This window comes from Coregonus clupeaformis, chromosome 1, assembly GCF_020615455.1.
Source record: "Coregonus clupeaformis isolate EN_2021a chromosome 1, ASM2061545v1, whole genome shotgun sequence".
NCBI lineage: Eukaryota > Metazoa > Chordata > Actinopteri > Salmoniformes > Salmonidae > Coregonus > Coregonus clupeaformis.
In genome coordinates, this window is record NC_059192.1 from 65,186,905 (window position 1) to 65,205,813 (window position 18,909).

General features: G+C 48.8%; 1 protein-coding gene across 1 annotated transcript in view; it reads left to right on the plus strand.

Annotated features, from left to right (window-relative positions):
- Nucleotides 1-18,909, plus strand: part of ehbp1 (EH domain binding protein 1) — a gene marked incomplete at its 3' end in the record, with an annotated part of 223,343 nt that overhangs the window by 29,714 nt on the left and 174,720 nt on the right. The window contains 1 exon segment of the mRNA XM_045215207.1: nucleotides 6,146-6,199. Within this exon segment, the coding sequence (XP_045071142.1) occupies nucleotides 6,146-6,199 (54 nt within the window).

The following is an 18,909-nucleotide window of genomic DNA, read 5'->3' on the forward strand; positions in this document are numbered from 1 at the left end:
GTGTAACTTGCTCACCTCAGGAACCTCCCGTTAAGCTCATTGTGCTTCTTTATAAACAAATACACGGCTCAAACTGCTGTTTTGGGAAACTAGTACCAGGAAACTTCATAATTATAAATTATCTAACAGGTGAAATTATGCACAAGTTGACTGCAGGTATTTATTTAAAACGTACAAATATTCAAATCAATTTCGAAATACGGCCCAACCATAGTAGGGCTGCTGATTTAGGGTCAGGTCCCTCCTGTCCACGTCCCTCCTGTCCACGTCCCTCCTGTCCACGTCCCTCCTGTCCACGTCCCTCCTGTCCACGTCCCTCCTGTCCACGTCCCTCCTGTCCACGTCCCTCCTGTCCACGTCCCTCCTGTCCACGTCCCTCCTGTCCACGTCCCTCCTGTCCACGTCCCTCCTGTCCACGTCCCTCCTGGCCACGTCCCTCCTGTCCACGTCCCTCCTGTCCACGTCCCTCCTGTCCACGTCCCTCCTGTCCACGTCCCTCCTGTCCACGTCCCTCCTGATCCTAGATCAGCTCTCCTCCTCTGAGGTGCTTTATGAAAATGACCCCAGAGCTCTACAGGCTGAGGTTCTAGGATAGTGGCAGTAAAACAGTTAATGATGTCATCGCTCTTTATTCTGGACCCGCCCCTCCTTCCTGTTCACACAAGGAAGTAGTCAACTGTGTTCTGTGGCGAGGTATAGAAAAGTACAGACCTTTTCAGGTTCTGTACAGAATATCTTATATCATTTTTACATTCACATTTAAGTCATTTAGCAGACGCTCTTATCCAGAGCGACTTATAATGTCATATAATATATGCCATTTATCCGAGTTTTATCCAAAGCCACTCAGTCATTCTGCATACATGTTACATATGGGAATGTTCCCCCAGTCGGCTTGGGGATTAGAACCAGCAGTCACACTGAAAGAGTTCAACCCCATGTTGTGCGCCTGCCTGCCTGCGTGCATGTTCCTGGAGTAGGCCTACTTCCTCAAAAGGTCGAATGCCAGCCCAGTCAGACTGAGTGCATATTGCTTCCATTACTGCCCTTTACTCTCCTCCAACTCACTACCATCCTTCCATACCATCCTCCCACCATTCGTCCCATCAGTTTGAGGACAGGCCTAATGGTGTATGTCCTCTCCCTCTGAGCCCTTCTGTTCTGAATGACTCAGTGTCATCTCACATCAGCATCCAAACCATCATCTGACAGACAGCCTGGATGGCTAATAGACCTGGAAATGGCCCATATGAGGCTGGTTTCCCAGTAGCCTGATAGACCAGCCGGTGATAGCTAGGTAGTTTCCCAGTAGCCTGATAGACCAGCCGGTGATAGCTAGGTAGTTTCCCAGTAGCCTGATAGACCAGCCGGTGATAGCTAGGTAGTTTCCCAGTAGCCTGATAGACCAGCCGGTGATAGCTAGGTAGTTTCCCAGTAGCCTGATAGACCAGCCGGTGATAGCTAGGTAGTTTCCCAGTAGTCTGATTGACCTGCCGGTGATAGCTAGGTAGTTTCCCAATAGCCTGATAGACCTGCCGGTGATAGCTAGGTAGTTTCCCAGTAGCCTGATAGACCAGCCGGTGATAGCTAGGTAGTTTCCCAGTAGTCTGATAGACCAGCCGGTGATAGCTAGGTAGTTTCCCAGTAGTCTGATAGACCAGCCGGTGATAGCTAGGTGGTTTCCCAGTAGCTTGATAGACCTGCCGGTGATAGCTAGGTAGTTTCCCAGTAGCTTGATAGACCAGCCGGTGATAGCTAGGTAGTTTCCCAGTAGCCTGATAGACCAGCCGGTGATAGCTAGGTAGTTTCCCAGTAGCCTGATTGACCAGCCGGTGATAGCTAGGTAGTTTCCCAGTAGCCTGATAGACCAGCCGGTGATAGCTAGGTAGTTTCCCAGTAGCCTGATAGACCAGCTGGTGATAGCTAGGTAGTTTCCCAGTAGCCTGATAGAACAGCCGGTGATGGCTAGGTAGTTTCCCAATAGCCTGATAGACCTGCCGGTGATAGCTAGGTAGTTTCCCAGTAGCTTGATAGACCAGCCGGTGATAGCTAGGTAGTTTCCCAGTAGCCTGATAGACCAGCCGGTGATAGCTAGGTAGTTTCCCAGTAGCTTGATAGACCAGCCGGTGATACCTAGGTAGTTTCCCAGTAGCCTGATAGAACAGCCGGTGATAGCTAGGTAGATTCCCAGTAGCCTGATTTGACCTGCCGGTGATAGCTAGGTAGTTTCCCAGTAGCCTGATTTGACCTGCCGGTGATAGCTAGGTAGTTTCCCAATAGCCTGATAGACCAGCCGGTGATAGCTAGGTAGTTTCCCAGTAGCCTGATAGACCAGCCGGTGATAGCTAGGTAGTTTCCCAGTAGCCTGATAGACCTGCCGGTGATAGCTAGGTAGTTTCCCAGTAGCCTGATAGACCAGCCGGTGATAGCTAGGTAGTTTCCCAGTAGCCTGATAGACCAGCCGGTGATAGCTAGGTAGTTTCCCAGTAGTCTGATAGACCAGCCGGTGATAGCTAGGTAGTTTCCCAGTAGTCTGATAGACCAGCCGGTGATAGCTAGGTAGTTTCCCAGTAGTCTGATAGACCAGCCGGTGATAGCTAGGTAGTTTCCCAGTAGCCTGATAGACCAGCCGGTGATAGCTAGGTAGTTTCCCAGTAGCCTGATAGACCAGCCGGTGATAGCTAGGTAGCTAATGCTAACGATGTACTGTCTGGGAGAATGTAATGTAATGACTTTCTCTCAGGACCTCAGCAAGGAATGTTGAATCAAATGACATTTGGACATAAACTCTACTGGTTTTCTGGGTGGTGGGGTCCTTATGCAACTGGGTCTTTGAGACCCACAGGAAAGTATTATTAAAGACGTTTCAAAACACTGGTTGTAAGTTCAGATTTCTGTCACCTGAAGCATGAGCACACAATGTAAATACATGCAGGCGATGCATGCATACTATCCCAGATACATGGTTAGCGTTACACCAGCCAGTGATAACTACAGTGGGGAAAAAAAGTATTTAGTCAGCCACCAATTGTGCAAGTTCTCCCACTTAAAAAGATGAGAGAGGCCTGTAATTTTCATCATAGGTACACGTCAACTATGACAGACAAAATTAGGAAAAAAAATCCAGAAAATCACATTGTAGGATTTTTTATGAATTTATTTGCAAATTATGGTGGAAAATAAGTATTTGGTCAATAACAAAAGTTTCTCAATACTTTGTTATATACCTTTTGTTGGCAATGACACAGGTCAAACGTTTTCTGTAAGTCTTCACAAGGTTTTCACACACTGTTGCTGGTATTTTGGCCAATTCCTCCATGCAGATCTCCTCTAGAGCAGTGATGTTTTGGGGCTGTTGCTGGGCAACACGGACTTTCAACTCCCTCCAAAGATTGTCTATGGGGTTGAGATCTGGAGACTGGCTAGGCCACTCCAGACCTTGAAATGCTTCTTACGAAGCCATTCCTTCGTTGCCCGGGCGGTGTGTTTGGGATCATTGTCATGCTGAAAGACCCAGCCACGTTTCATCTTCAATGCCCTTGCTGATGGAAGGAGGTTTTCACTCAAAATCACATGATACATGGCCCCATTCATTCTTTCCTTAACACGGATCAGTCGTCCTGGTCCCTTTGCAGAAAAACAGCCCCAAAGCATTATGTTTCCACCCCCATTCTTCACAGTAGGTATGGTGTTCTTTGGATGCAACTCAGCATTCTTTGTCCTCCAAACACGACAAGTTCTATTTTGGTTTCATCTGACCATATGACATATGACATTCTCCCAATCCTCTTCTGGATCATCCAAATGCATTCTAGCAAACTTCAGACGGGCCTGGACATGTACTGGCTTAAGCAGGGGGACACGTCTGGCACTGCAGGATTGAGTCCCTGGCGGCGTAGTGTGTTACTGATGGTAGGCTTTGTTACTTTGGTCCCAGCTCTCTGCAGGTCATTCACTAGGTCCCCCCGTGTGGTTCTGGGATTTTTGCTCACCGTTCTTGTAATCATTTTGACCCCACGGGGTGAGATCTTGCGTGGAGCCCCAGATCGAGGGAGATTATCAGTGGTCTTGTAGGTCTTCCATTTCCTAATAATTGCTCCCACAGTTGATTTCTTCAAACCAAGCTGCTTACCTATTGCAGATTCAGTCTTCCCAGCCTTTGACAGCTCTTTGGTCTTGGCCATAGTGGAGTTTGGAGTGTGACTGTTTGAGGTTGTGGACAGGTGTCTTTTATACTGATAACAAGTTCAAACAGGTGCCATTAATACAGGTAACGAGTGGAGGACAGAGGAGCCTCTTAAAGAAGAAGTTACAGGTCTGTGAGAGCCAGAAATCTTGCTTGTTTGTAGGTGACCAAATACTTATTTTCCACCATAATTTGCAAATAAATTCATTAAAAATCCTACAATGTGATTTTCTGGATTTTTTTTTCTCAATTTGTCTGTCATAGTTGACATGTACCTATGATGAAAATTACAGGCCTCTCTCATCTTTTTAAGTGGGAGAACTTGCACAATTGGTGGCTGACTAAATACTTTTTTTCCCCACTGTATCTATTATGCATATTAAGCTTAGCCCTGGACTAAAAAGGTATTTCATTGGATCTCTATTGAGAATGCATTTTAGTCCTGCACTAGGTTGTTCTATGTCTGGGAAACTGCCACATTTCTGTGTTAACTAGCCGATCAATACAACATTGAACGTTTCTAAAGTTCAATACTTACAGTGGATTCGGAAAGTATTCAGACCCCTTGACTTTTTACACATTTTGTTACATTACAGCCTTATTCTAAAATGGATGAAATTATTTCCCCCCCTCATCAATGTAGTCATAATACCCCATAATGACAAAGCAAAAACAGGTTTTCAGAAATGTTTGCAAATGTATCAATAAAAAAACGGAAATATAACATTTACATAAGTATTCAGACCTTTTACTAAGTACTTTGTTGAAGCACCTTTGGCAGAGATTACAGCCTTGATTCTTCTTGGGTATGACGCTACAAGCTTGGCACACCTGTATTTGGGGAGTTTCTCCCATTCTTCTCTGCAGATCCTCTCATGCTCTGTCAGGTTGGATGGGAAGCGGTGCTGCACAGCTATTTTCAGGTCTCCAGAGATGTTAGATCGGGTTCAAGTCCGGGCTCTGGCTGGGCCACTCAAGGACATTCAGAGACTTGTCCCATGCTTCACCGTAGGGATGGGGCCAGGTTTCCTCCAGACGTGACGCTTGACATTCAGGCCAAAGAGTTCAATCTTGGTTTCATCAGACCATAGAATCTTGTTTCTCTTGGTCTGAGAGTCCTTTAGGTGCCTTTTGGCAAACTCCGAGCAGGCTGTTATGTGCCTTTTATTGAGGAGTGGCTTCCATCTGGCCACTTTACCATAAAGGCCTGATTTGGTGGAGTGCTGCAGAGATGGTTGTTCTTCTGGAAGGTTCTCCCATCTCCACAGAGGAACTCTGGAGCTCTGTCAGCGTGACCATCGGGTTCTTGATCACCTCCCTGACCAAGGCCCTTCTCCCCCGATTGCTCAGTTTGGCCGGCCGGCCAGCTCTAGGAAGAGTCTTGGTGGTTCCAAACTCCTTCCATTTAAGAATGATGGAGGCCAGTGTGTTCTTGGGGACCTCCAATGCTGCAGACATTTTTTGGTACCCTTCCCCAGATCTGTGTCTCGACACAATCCTGTCTCGGGGGTCTATGGACTATTCCTTCAACCTCATTGCTTGGTTTTTGCTCTGACATGCACTGTCAACTGTGTGACCTTATATAGACAGGTGTGTGCCTTTCCAAATCATGTCCAATCAATTGAATTTACCACAGGTGGACTCCAATCAAGTTGTAGAAGCATCTCAATGATGATCAATGGAAACAGGATGCACCTGAGCTCAATTTCGAGTCTCATAACAAAGGGTCTGAATACTTATGTAAATAAGGTATTTCTGTTTGAAATTTTTTATACAATTGCAAAAATGTCTAAAAACCGGTTTTCGCTTGGTCATTATGGGGTATTGTGTGTGGATTGATGAGGGGAAAAAATCAATTTAATCAATTTTAGAATAAGGCTGTAAGGTAACAAAATGTGGAAAAGGGGAAGGTGTCTGAATACTTTCTGAAGGCACTGTCTCATTTGTTTTCTCTCCTAGGACCCCCACGCAGAAGAGTTTGAAGACAAGGAGTGGACGTTTGTCATAGAAAATGTGAGTACAGTCTTACCTCTCCCCTCACTTATACTGGGCTGGTCTAGTCTGGGCTGCAAAGGGCTGGACTATATGGACTGGACAGGGCTGGACTATATGGACTGGACAGGGCTGGACTATATGGACTGGACAGGGCTGGACTATATGGACTGGACAGGGCTGGACTATATGGACTGGACGGGGCTGGACTATATGGACTGGACGGGGCTGGACTATATGGACTGGACAGGGCTGGACTATATGGACTGGACAGGGCTGGACTATATGGACTGGACAGGGCTGGACTATATGGACTGGACAGGGCTGGACTATATGGACTGGACAGGGCTGGACTATATGGACTGGACGGGGCTGGACTATATGGACTGGACAGGGCTGGACTATATGGACTGGACAGGGCTGGACTATATGGACTGGACAGGGCTGGACTATATGGACTGGACAGGGCTGGACTATATGGACTGGACGGGGCTGGACTATATGGACTGGACGGGGCTGGACTATATGGACTGGACAGGGCTGGACTATATGGACTGGACAGGGCTGGACTATATGGACTGGACAGGGCTGGACTATATGGACTGGACAGGGCTGGACTATATGGACTGGACAGAGCTGGACTATATGGACTGGACAGAGCTGGACTATATGGACTGGACAGAGCTGGACTATATGGACTGGACAGGGCTGGACTATATGGACTGGACAGGGCTGGACTATATGGACTGGACAGGGCTGGACTATATGGACTGGACAGGGCTGGACTATATGGACTGGACAGGGCTGGACTATATGGACTGGACAGGGCTGGACTATATGGACTGGACAGGGCTGGACTATATGGACTGGACAGGGCTGGACTATATGGACTGGACAGGGCTGGACTATATGGACTGGACAGGGCTGGACTATATGGACTGGACAGGGCTGGACTATATGGACTGGACAGGGCTGGACTATATGGACTGGACAGGGCTGGACTATATGGACTGGACAGGGCTGGACTATATGGACTGGACAGGGCTGGACTATATGGACTGGACAGGGCTGGACTATATGGACTGGACAGGGCTGGACTATATGGACTGGACAGAGCTGGACTATATGGACTGGACAGAGCTGGACTATATGGACTGGACAGAGCTGGACTATATGGACTGGACAGGGCTGGACTATATGGACTGGACAGGGCTGGACTATATGGACTGGACAGGGCTGGACTATATGGACTGGACAGGGCTGGCCTGGAATTACATGGGTACATGCTGCCATCTAGTGGTCAGACTCAGATATTAGCTTTCAGTCCTTAAGTAAAAACATTCACTGCATCTCCAATGACGGGTAATGAAGTCATATTAGGAATGTTTTTGGCATAGGACACTCATACCTTTACTATGTCTGTGTGTGTGTGTTTGTGTTCAAAGACTGAGTACACCTTGGGGAATTAAATCTCAGGTTGGGAAATCCAGAGCATGCTTCTAGTACTGAGTCAAAGGGAAAGGTCACATCTGTCTGGAACCCTTGGCATGGGACCATTATTGTGTGTGTGTGTGTGTTCTCCACTGGGGGAAAATAACAGATGGGTAGGAGGCTCCTGGGTGGCACGAAGCCAGTCCACTGGTACCTCTCTCAAAATGTCTCTCCCTTTCTCTCGCTCTCCCTCCTCTCTTTCTCCATCTATCTCTCTCTTCCTGTCTCTCTTCCTCTATCTCTACCTCCTCTCTCCCTCCATCTACCTCTCTCTCCCGCCATCTACCCCCCTCTCCCGCCATCTACCCCCCTCTCCCTCCATCTACCTCTCTCCCTCCTCTCCCTCCATCTCCCTCCTCTCTCCCTCATCTACCTCTCTCTCCCTCCATCTACCTCTCTCCCTCCTCTCTCCCTCCATCTACCTCTCTCTCCCTCATCTCCCTCTCTCTCCCTCCATCTACCTCTCTCCCTCCATCTACCTCTCTCTCCCTCCATCTACCTCTCTCTCCCTCATCTACCTCTCTCTTCCTCATCTACCTCTCTCTCCCTCCATCTACCTCTCTCTCCCTCATCTACCTCTCTCTTCCTCCATCTACCTCTCTCTCCCTCCATCTACCTCTCTCTCCCTCCATATACCTCTCTCTCCCTCCATATACCTCTCTCTCTCCCTCTCTCTCCCTCCATCTCCCTCTCTCTCCCTCCATCTACCTCTCTCTCCCTCCATCTACCTCTCTCTCCCTCATCTACCTCTCTCTCCCTCATCTACCTCTCTCTCCCTCCATCTACCTCTCTCTCCCTCATCTACCTCTCTCTCCCTCCATCTACCTCTCTCTCCCTCCATCTACCTCTCTCTCCCTCCATCTACCTCTCTCTCCCTCCATATACCTCTCTCTCCCTCCATATACCTCTCTCCCTCCATCTCCCTCTCTCTCCCTCCATCTACCTCTCTCTCCCTCCATCTACCTCTCTCTCCCTCCATCTACCTCTCTCTCCCTCCATCTACCTCTCTCTCCCTCATCTACCTCTCTCTCCCTCCATCTACCGCTCTCTCCCTCCATCTACCTCTCTCCCTCCTCTCTACCTCATCTACCTTTCTCTCCCTCCTCTCTCCCTCCATTTACCTCTCTCTCCCTCCTCTACCTCCATCTCCCTCTCTCCCTCCCTCTCTCCTTCCCTCATCTCTTCCTCTCTCCATCATGCCTCCCCCAATAGAATCATCAGCTGATCTCTGAAAAAGTGCTGTTTCATATGTTAGTCCCGCTTGTGATCTGTTCCTATAAAGTTCAAAGATAAATACCCTTTACAGTTCTCATGTAATGTGTAATGTGTCTTACAGAATAAAATGTAAATGTCAGTAGTGGCATGAAACACACAGTTGAAAAGAAGAGAGAATTGCTTTTGTTTTGTTTTGTGGGAACAGGGCAAGGTGGGCTTTTTGAACTCTTAGTAGTCTCTTGGTGAAGGAGAGAGTTGAATGGAGTAGGAACTGAATGTATTGCAAAGGTGGAACTAGAAAAACATGGTTACTTGCGTGTGTGGGGTGGGGAGAGATGGAGGTAGAGAAAGGGACCTCTATGGTTGTGAGGTCTGGGGTCCACACACCAACCAAGAATTCACTAAATGGGACAAACACCCAATTGAGACTCTGCATGCAGAATTCTGCAAAAATATACTTTGTGTACAACGCAAAACCCTAAACAATGTATGCAGAGCAGAATTAGGACTATACCCGCTAGTTATCAAAATCCAGAAAGGAGCTACAAGGAGGGGAGAGAAGGTGGGGTTTAAAGGAGGGAAGGAAAAACAGAGCATTGGAAAGAGAGAGAAAGGGGGAGATGGGGGATATGGGGGATATGGGGGGGGGAGATGGGGGGATATGGGGGAAGATGGGAAAGTGAAGAGGTTGAGAGGACATTGCTCCAAGTGAGACTAACATCAAAGACCTCCTGACTGACTGGACTAGTTGGCAGCAGATTACTCAGTTTGGGGGGGGGGGGTCACTGTGTGTGTGTGTGTGTGTGTGTATTTGTGTGTGTTCTGAGCTGTTTGTCTGTCCACGTTTGACAAAGCAGATTGCCTTCTTTGGTTCCACTGAGTCTTTAGCCAGCTACCTATGGAACGAGATAGCTGCCAAGCGGTTGAACGTACGTATCGTTAGGATCGTAAGAAAATCCATAAGTAAACTGTTAGGATCGTAAGAAAAGCCATAAGTTAATTGTTAGGATCGTAGGAAAAGCCATGCGTGAAACATGAAACGTAAACTTTAAATTAGATCAGTAAACATACATGAAGGAACATTTACACGTTCAATTCATACTTTACGTCTCCCTTTACTCGGTTACAGATCTTTTTTATGAGTACAACCTTTTGTCAGTAATGTGGCACCTGCAAAGGACATGAACCAAACGTAGCTGGTCGAAGTTAGCTAGTCAATCAAGCAACTCTAGCCCAGACGTTAAGAGTTGCTTTGCAGCTTCCGGTTTCATTTCACACTTTTTCCAGTATTTTGGGAGCAGGGACTGTAGGCCTTATATTAGGCATTCTGACTGTTGTATTAGTGAATTCCACTCTGTGGGTAGGCTTTGCATTACACCACCCCGTCACGCAGAGGCTATATCCATATCAATACATGAGACAAAACTAAATATTGATTAAGTCTTGGCTATAACCTGTCCTGAGCGAAATAGCCAAGGGGTCCCACATGGTCCAGACTATCTATAGTCTGTTCTTACTGCCAGATCTGTTTACCCTGTCAGCCACTGCACCTGCTTCTTCAACTGTTTTCTTTAACATGTATTTAGAGGCTGTATTTAGAGGCTGTATTTAGAGTCTGTATTTAGAGGCTGTGAGCTGGGGTCTCTCTCTAAGGGGAGGCCTATAATAAAAACTGTTATAAAACACAAATAGAGTTCTAAAATTATTCCGTAAGACACCAGTACACAAAATTATAGCCTAAATTGAAATGCCTACAAGTTGAAGGCCTATTTTTTTTTTTGGGGGGGGGGGGATAGGCCTAAATGAAACATTGAATTATTAAAGTAATGGATAAGACTGTTCTATTCTCTTTAGATTTTTAGTTCCTTTTGCAACTCGGACGACTGACTGACTGACTGACTGACTGAACTGAATGAAGGATGAATTAAATGTTCAAATATGTTGGAATGGTGAGTTGCACGCATCATGCAACGCTCTGCACATGATTTGGCTAGAAGGCAAATAGGCAACGCTCTGCACATGATTTGGCTAGAAGGCAAATAGGCAACGCTCTGCACATGATTTGGCTAGAAGGCAAATAGGCAACGCTCTGCACATGATTTGGCTAGAAGGCAAATAGGCCTACATTAGGGTATAGTGACTGTATGGCTGCATGCCTCCAGAAGGGCATCTTCTGAGGCTGAGGGCTTTTCAGAAGGCGCATGGGGCTGCATGGAGATCACAAGCTCTTCAACTGGGCAGCGGTGTCCCGATGGAGGGAACAGCCTGCAGGGAGACTACCTAAAACCACTACAACAGAGTTGTTGTAAAGTGTGGGAATAAGCTTATGCCAGACTTCGCCTCCGTTTAACCATTTCCTTGTTCATTTCAATGTCCATATGTTCATGACCCGATTCATATAAATCATGTTAAATTATTTTAAAAATCCTACGGAATATGCTTTGGCAAGATTTTAAGTTATGAAATGCATATAAAAATATTCCTTAAAAAAAAGATTTTGAGTGGCAAAGACTCCAGTGGTCATACATAATGAATAGATTCACCAAACATATATTGTTATTCTATGTTTCATTATTCCTGGTAGATACTACTGGTTATAATTGGGATGGTGCAATATTAAATTACTCATATTTTGATAAAGTGCATGCATGGGGATGTCCACTTCACCCAGAGATATGCCCATGCTGTACAGATACACCTAGCAGACTGAAACTTCACTGTTGTAGGCATAATACAGCTAGTGCTATCTGGACTTGCGCTGGCAAACAAATCCATTACATTAGCTACCTAAATGTGAAGTAAACTCAACTGAGGAGTAATAGAGAATGGAGACTTTTAACTTGAAAACGTGCAGGAGACCTCTTTCCGTTTTTTAAAATTCTGTGTTATGCTTGTTCGCGTAGCACTCCTCACAGGCCGTTTGGGGTACGTTTATTTTATTGGTGAGATGAAACTGCCAAAACTCTGAAAGGTATTATTGTACGTCAGAATTGCAACACAAGATTTGTTCAAGCCTAAAATGCTAGTCCGTAATCGTAACATGGTGTTCGAATGTTCACAGATGAAATTTAACGTTTACGTTTCATGTTTCACGCATGGCTTTTCTCACGATCCTGACAATTTACATATGGATTTTCATACGATCCTGGTGATAGGAGTGAGAGACCTTTTGGCAGGTAACTCACTCCATAGCTACCTTCCTTGAAAAAAAGCCAAAACCCCTTTGAGCACAAACTATGAACTCAAGTGTTTCTGAACAGGAATCCAACATCACCAATGAGCGCGTTGAGAGAGAATCTAATGTGTTACGATGTGATGTCAGACCTCAAGAGACCAATCAGAGCAGAGATCTGGTTCCCTTTACTTCCATTAGACAGCCATTCTGTAGAGCCTGGTGATGTTCTACAGACGCCAGAGGGCAGTACAACATAGGTACTAAAACACACTCACAGCACATGGTCTGGTCAGGGCTCTGTGTGTGTGTGTGTCACTGTGTGTGGGTGCTTCTGTCTGTGTAGAGCAGGGCAGTCTACTGTCAAATCCAAACCTGGTATCTGGGTTAGTTCATATATATTTCGCTCAATGAGTGAATGCAGCCAGGGAGATAGAAGGAGGAGGAGAAGAGAAGAGGAAAGGTGACTTTTCCTGACCCCTCATCAGAGAGGTAGAGGAGACGGGGAAGAATAAGCTATTGTCCTCCCCCTCTGAGATGATGAAATTCCAGATCCCTCGCTCTGACCGAGACGTGGTTTAATCTGGGGCCCCAACCTCCACTCTTAATCCCCCCTGTCTGTCTGTCCAATTATCATCGCCGCTCCCAGATTGTATTTTGTCATTGAAAATGGCAGTGTCAAACGGCACCCTTCTCTCTCTGTCACCCTCTTTCTCCCTCTCTCTCCCTCTCTCTTCCTCTCTTTCTCTCTCTCTCTTCCTCTCTCTTCCTCTCTCCCTCTTCCTCTTCCTCTCTCTATCTCTTCCTCTCTCCCTCTCTCTTCCTCTCTCCCTCTTTCTCTCTCTCTCTCTCTCTCTCTCTCTCTCTCTCTCTCTCTCTCTCTCTCTCTCTCTCTCTCTCTCTCTCTCTCTCTCTCTCCTCTGTGCTGCTCACATAATCAGGAATAGATGAAGAAGAGATGTCAGAGACTGAACATTACTATTCAGTAGTATCTCTAAATTGCATGCTAGTCGTCCCTTTCACCTCGCTTCAAACAGACCTGTATTATCTAAAGGTGGGCAAATTGAGGGGTCAAAAGATTTAACGGCTATTTTTGACGGCAGGCATTGTGCTCCGTGGTTCTTGTGTGTGTGTTCTAGATTTAGCTGCTAAGCGTTTGAGTATTAACCAAAGCAGAAGATGGGATCTCATTTTGCCCCTTTTCAAAGCCTTAGGGATGGTTCACACACACACACACACACACACACACACACACACACACACACACACACACACACACACACACACACACACACACACACACACACACACACACACACACACACACACACACACACACACACACACACACACACACACACACACACACACACACACCCTGAGTAAAACCATAAGATGTGGCCATTGCTAGTCTGTTAACGGTAAGTATCATTGGATTTTCTAGCTTGTTTTACTGTTAACTTTGTTTCCGTATACACCATATTACCCCCCCGTATCCTGTCCTCAGTATAGTCCCAGGGCTGTAGAGGACATTATGTAGGCCAGTGGGTTGTGTGTGTGTGTGTGTGTGTGTGTGTGCATTACGTAGGTCAGTGGGTTGTGTGTGTGTGTGTGTCATTACGTAGGCCAGTGGGTTGTGTGTGTGTGTGTGTGTGTGTCTCATTACGTAGGCCAGTGGGTTGTGTGTGTGTGTGTGTGACATTATGTAGGCCAGTGGGTTGTGTGTACTGAGTGAGCCTCGGGGAAGAAAAACACAATTATTTCAGCCTCTGGCTATTCACGCAAAGGTGACGAAAGCTGGGATGAAGTATGAAATCCCCAAAGTTTTCCCCGTTCGACAAATTGGGATTAATTTGAGCTTCTGGTGTGTTTGAAAAGTTAGAACCACACCCTCTCTGTGTGTCTGTGTGTCTGTGTCTCTGTGTCTCTGTGTCTCTGTGTGCTCTGTGTCTCTGTCTCTCTGTGTGCTCTGTGTCTCTGTCTCTCTGTCTCTCTGTGGCTCTGTGTCTCTGTGTGCTCTGTGTCTCTGTGTCTCTGTGTGCTCTGTGTCTCTGTGTGCTCTGTGTCTCTGTGTGTCTGTGTGACTCTCTGTCTCGGTCTGTGTGTACTGTGTGCTCGGGCTCTGGCTGTGCTGTGTGCTCTGTGTCTCTGTGTGCTCTGTGTGCTCTGTGTGCTCTGTGTCTCTGTGTCTCTGTGTCTCTGTGTGCTCTGTGTCTCTGTGTGCTCTGTGTGCTCTGTGTCTCTGTCTCTCTGTGTCTCTGTCTCTCTCTCTCTGTCTCTCTGTGTCTCTCTCTGTCTCTGTGTCTCTGTGTCTCTGTCTCTCTATCTCTCTGTGTCTCTGTCTGTCTCTGTGTCTCTGTGTGTCTCTGTGTGTGTGTGTGTCTCTCTGTGTGTGTGTGTGTGTGTGTGTGTGTTAGGTATGTGACAAATATAACATTTTCCGTAACTTTTAAACTGCCATTTTTGTATCAGTTTCCGTTAAAACGCAACATTTCTGTATTTTTTATTCCATGAGAATTCCCAATGCAGCTGTGCTGCTGCCAGCAATGGTTTGGGTCTCAAGGTGCGTCCCTTTCAGATGGTTTAGCATTGTACCTGTACTACCATTACTGTACCTCAATTCCACCTCACAAAGTCTGCATTTCCTTCTCATTTAACTCCTCAAAGTATTGTCCTACAGGACTGCTGTCTCTTGTCTTTCTCTGCCATTTTCCAACTGTTAATGATGATGACGTAGTGGTGGAGAGTCGAAGCCAAAATAATTGATTCCTCCACTCCTTGCACGTCGACTCCCGGTGTCGACTCCCATTTGTGTCAAGATTTGATTCTGGTAGGAATCGACTCCTAAGATTCAGTATTTTTGGAACAGAGGAGACTGGTTAGCGCCGTACTTCCGAGAACACAAACACTCACATCTTTCATAACGAGCTAGCGAGGGAGAAGGGAGGGGCACAGTATAGGCAGGTCAGCCACCAGACAGACAGTCAGAACCATGTACTAGGCCTATCTATCAGTATAGGCAGGTCAGCCACCAGACAGACAGTCAGAACCATGTACTAGGCCTATCTATCAGTATAGGCAGGTCAGCCACCAGACAGACAGTCAGAACCATGTACTAGGCCTATCTATCAGTATAGGCAGGTCAGCCACCAGACAGACAGTCAGAACCATGTACTAGGCCTATCTATCAGTATAGGCAGGTCAGCCACCAGACAGACAGTCAGAACCATGTACTAGGCCTATCTATCAGTATAGGCAGGTCAGCCACCAGACAGACAGTCAGAACCATGTACTAGGCCTATCTATCAGTATAGGCAGGTTGGCCACCAGACAGACAGTCAGAACCATGTACTAGGCCTATCTATCAGTATAGGCAGGTCAGCCACCAGACAGACAGTCAGAACCATGCACTAGGCCTATCTATCAGTATAGGCAGGTCAGCCACCAGACAGACAGTCAGAACCATGTACTAGGCCTATCTATCAGTATAGGCAGGTCAGCCACCAGACAGACAGTCAGAACCATGTACTAGGCCTATCTATCAGTATAGGCAGGTTGGCCACCAGACAGACAGTCAGAACCATGTACTAGGCCTATCTATCAGTATAGGCAGGTCGGCCACCAGGCAGACAGTCAGAACCATGTACTAGGCCTATCTATCAGTATAGGCAGGTTGGCCACCAGGTAGACAGTCAGAACCATGTACTAGGCCTATCTACCCCCTTTTTCGTGGTATCCAATTGGTAGTAGTTACAGTCCCTGTCCCATCGCTGCAACCCCCGTACAGACACCGGAGAGGCGAAGGTCGAGAGTCGTGCGTCCTCCGAAACACAACCCAACCGAGCCGCACTGCTTCTTGACACAGTGCCCGCTCAACCCGAAAGCCAGCCGCACCAATGTGTCGGAGGAAACACCGTACACCTGGCGACCGAGTCAGTGTGCACTGCGCCCGGCCCGCCACAGGGGTCGCTATAGCACGATGGGACAAGGACATCCCTCCTCTACCCTGGACGACGCTGGGGAAATTGTGCGCCGCCCCATGGGTCTCCCGGTCGCGGCTGGCTACGACAGAGCCTAGATTCGAACCAGGATCTCTAGTGGCACTGCACCACTCGGGAGGCCCCCAGCCCAATGCGTTTCTATGGGCTTATTTTGGACCTTAGCTTGTCGCCTGCCTTCCTGCCCTTGGGACAACAACTCCCATTGTTATGGCGGAGACATGAGCATCTCGTCATTATATACAGATCTCTGGTGAAGAGCATGAACAGGCGAGCCAGCGTGAGGGAGAGAGAGGAGGGGCAGGCAGGCCAGCGTGAGGGAGAGAGAGGAGGGGCAGGCAGGCCAGCGTGAGGGAGAGAGAGGAGGGGCAGGCAGGCCAGCGTGAGGGAGAGAGAGGAGGGGGCAGGCAGGCCAGCGTGAGGGAGCGCAAGGAGGGGCAGGCAGGCCAGCGTGAGGGAGAGAGAGAGGAGGGGCAGGCAGGCCAGCGTGAGGGAGCGCGAGGAGGGGCAGGCAGGCCAGCGTGAGGGAGCGCGAGGAGGGGCAGGCAGGCCAGCGTGAGGGAGCGCGAGGAGGGGCAGGCAGGCCAGCGTGAGGGAGCGCGAGGAGGGGCAGGCAGGCCAGCGTGAGGGAGCGAGAGGAGGGGGCAGGCAGGCCAGCGTGAGGGAGAGAGAGGAGGGGCAGGCAGGCCAGCGTGAGGGAGCGCGAGGAGGGGCAGGCAGGCCAGCGTGAGGGAGCGCGAGGAGGGGCAGGCAGGCCAGCGTGAGGGAGAGAGAGGAGGGGCAGGCAGGCCAGCGTGAGGGAGCGAGAGGAGGGGGCAGGCAGGCCAGCGTGAGGGAGAGAGAGGAGGGGGCAGGCAGGCCAGCGTGAGGGGAGAGAGAGGAGGGGGCAGGCAGGCCAGCGTGAGAGAGAGAGAGAGGAGGGGGCAGGCAGGCCAGCGTGAGAGAGAGAGAGAGGAGGGGGCAGGCAGGCCAGTGTGAGGGAGCGCGAGGAGGGGCAGGCAGGCCAGCGTGAGGGAGAGAGAGGAGGGGGCAGGCAGGCCAGCGTGAGAGAGAGAGAGAGAGGAGGGGGCAGGCAGGCCAGCGTGAGGGAAAGAGAGGAGGGGGCAGGCAGAAAGAATGTCTTGGTAACCTGTGTCTCACAATGTTTTGTCTTGTATGCCTCGCAAATTCACAAAGTTCTCCTCTTCCTCTCTGGCTTTATTTAAATGACCCAGCTTTCCCCAGGCCTTTATAGCCTGTCGTCTAGTTAGGCTATAGCACGGTAAATAACAGGTTCTGTGATAACTGCACTGTGATTTAAATTGTGGGATTTTTCTTAACGTTAAGGATCCCAACTTCATTTTAAGGTTTAAACGTTTACACCTCTAGTGTGTGTGTCTGTCTCTGTGTGTGTCTGTCTCTCTCTCTGTGTGTGTGTGTGTCTGCTCTGTGTGTGGTGTGTGTGTTTGTGTATGTGAGTCTGTTGTAAAGTGGGCATATCCAGATGATTTGGGCTGGTGATGGGGCCGTCATATCAGGTGTGTGTGTATTAAGGTGTGTGTCAACGGGTGCTGAAGGTGGGTGTGGTGTATGAATCAGGCGCAGGACGCAGAGGCTCAGTCCAAAGGCTTTAGTGCAATATTCACAAACGACATAAGCACAATAAGCCCGAAGGCGAATACACGGCGCACACAGGCGACAAAACAAACGTTGCACTAACATGTGCAAAAGAACCTCTCCAAAACACTGGAGGGAAAATAGTAGCTCCAACACGAAACAGAATAGCAATCACACACAAACACAGACACACACAACGAGAACTAAATAGAACACTAACGAGGACTAACTAGACACAGGTGTACAACATCAAGACCAAACCAAACCTCGGGCTCTTCCTCCTCCGTTCTCTAGCGCCGGCACCCCCGAGCTCCATAGGGCTCGGCTCGGAGGTGCCGGAGGGCGGAATGGACGGACCCCCCTCGGGACGTCCACGGGTGGCCAGCAGGGTGTCCAGACGGATGGACATATCGACCAACTGGTCGAAGGTAAGATGGGTATCCCTGCAGGCCAACTCACGTTGAACGTCCTCCCGGAGTCTACACCGAAAATGGTCGATGAGAGCCCGTTCATTCCACCCTGCATCCGCCGCTAGAGTCCGGTACTCTAAAGCAAACGCCTGTGCGCTCCTCCTCCCCTGTCTCAAGTGGACTAGCCGCTCCCCCGCCGCTTTGCCCTCAGGTGGATGGTCAAACACGGCCTTGAAGCGGCGGGAGAACTCGGCGTAGGAGATGGTGTTGGCGTCCATCTTCCTCCACTCAGCGTTAGCCCACTCCAACGCCTTTCCCGAGAGACAGGAGATGAGGGCGGAAACGCTCTCGTGTCCCGAGGGCACCGGGTGTACAGTGGCCAGGTAGAGCTCCACCTGTAGGAGGAACCCCTGACACCCGGCAGCTGTTCCGTCATACGCCCTCGGGAGCGAGAGCCGAATCCTCCTGGGTTCCGGACCTGGGACTGGTGGACCGGCCGATGGGGTGGGTAGGGTAGGTGGAGGTGTGGGTACCCTGCTGGCTTCCCATCGGTGCAAGGTGTTGATCACGTCCTGTAGAGCGAACTCCAGTTGTCTTATCTGGCCATCTTGCCCACGGATATGCTCCTCGAGCGACACAGGCGTCACTGCCGATCCTGCTGATTCCATGGTGGTGTGTGATTCTGTCAACGGGTGCTGAAGGTGGGTGTGGTGTATGAATCAGGCGCAGGACGCAGAGGCTCAGTCCAAAGGCTTTAGTGCAATATTCACAAACGACATAAGCACAATAAGCCCGAAGGCGAATACACGGCGCACACAGGCGACAAAACAAACGTCGCACTAACATGTG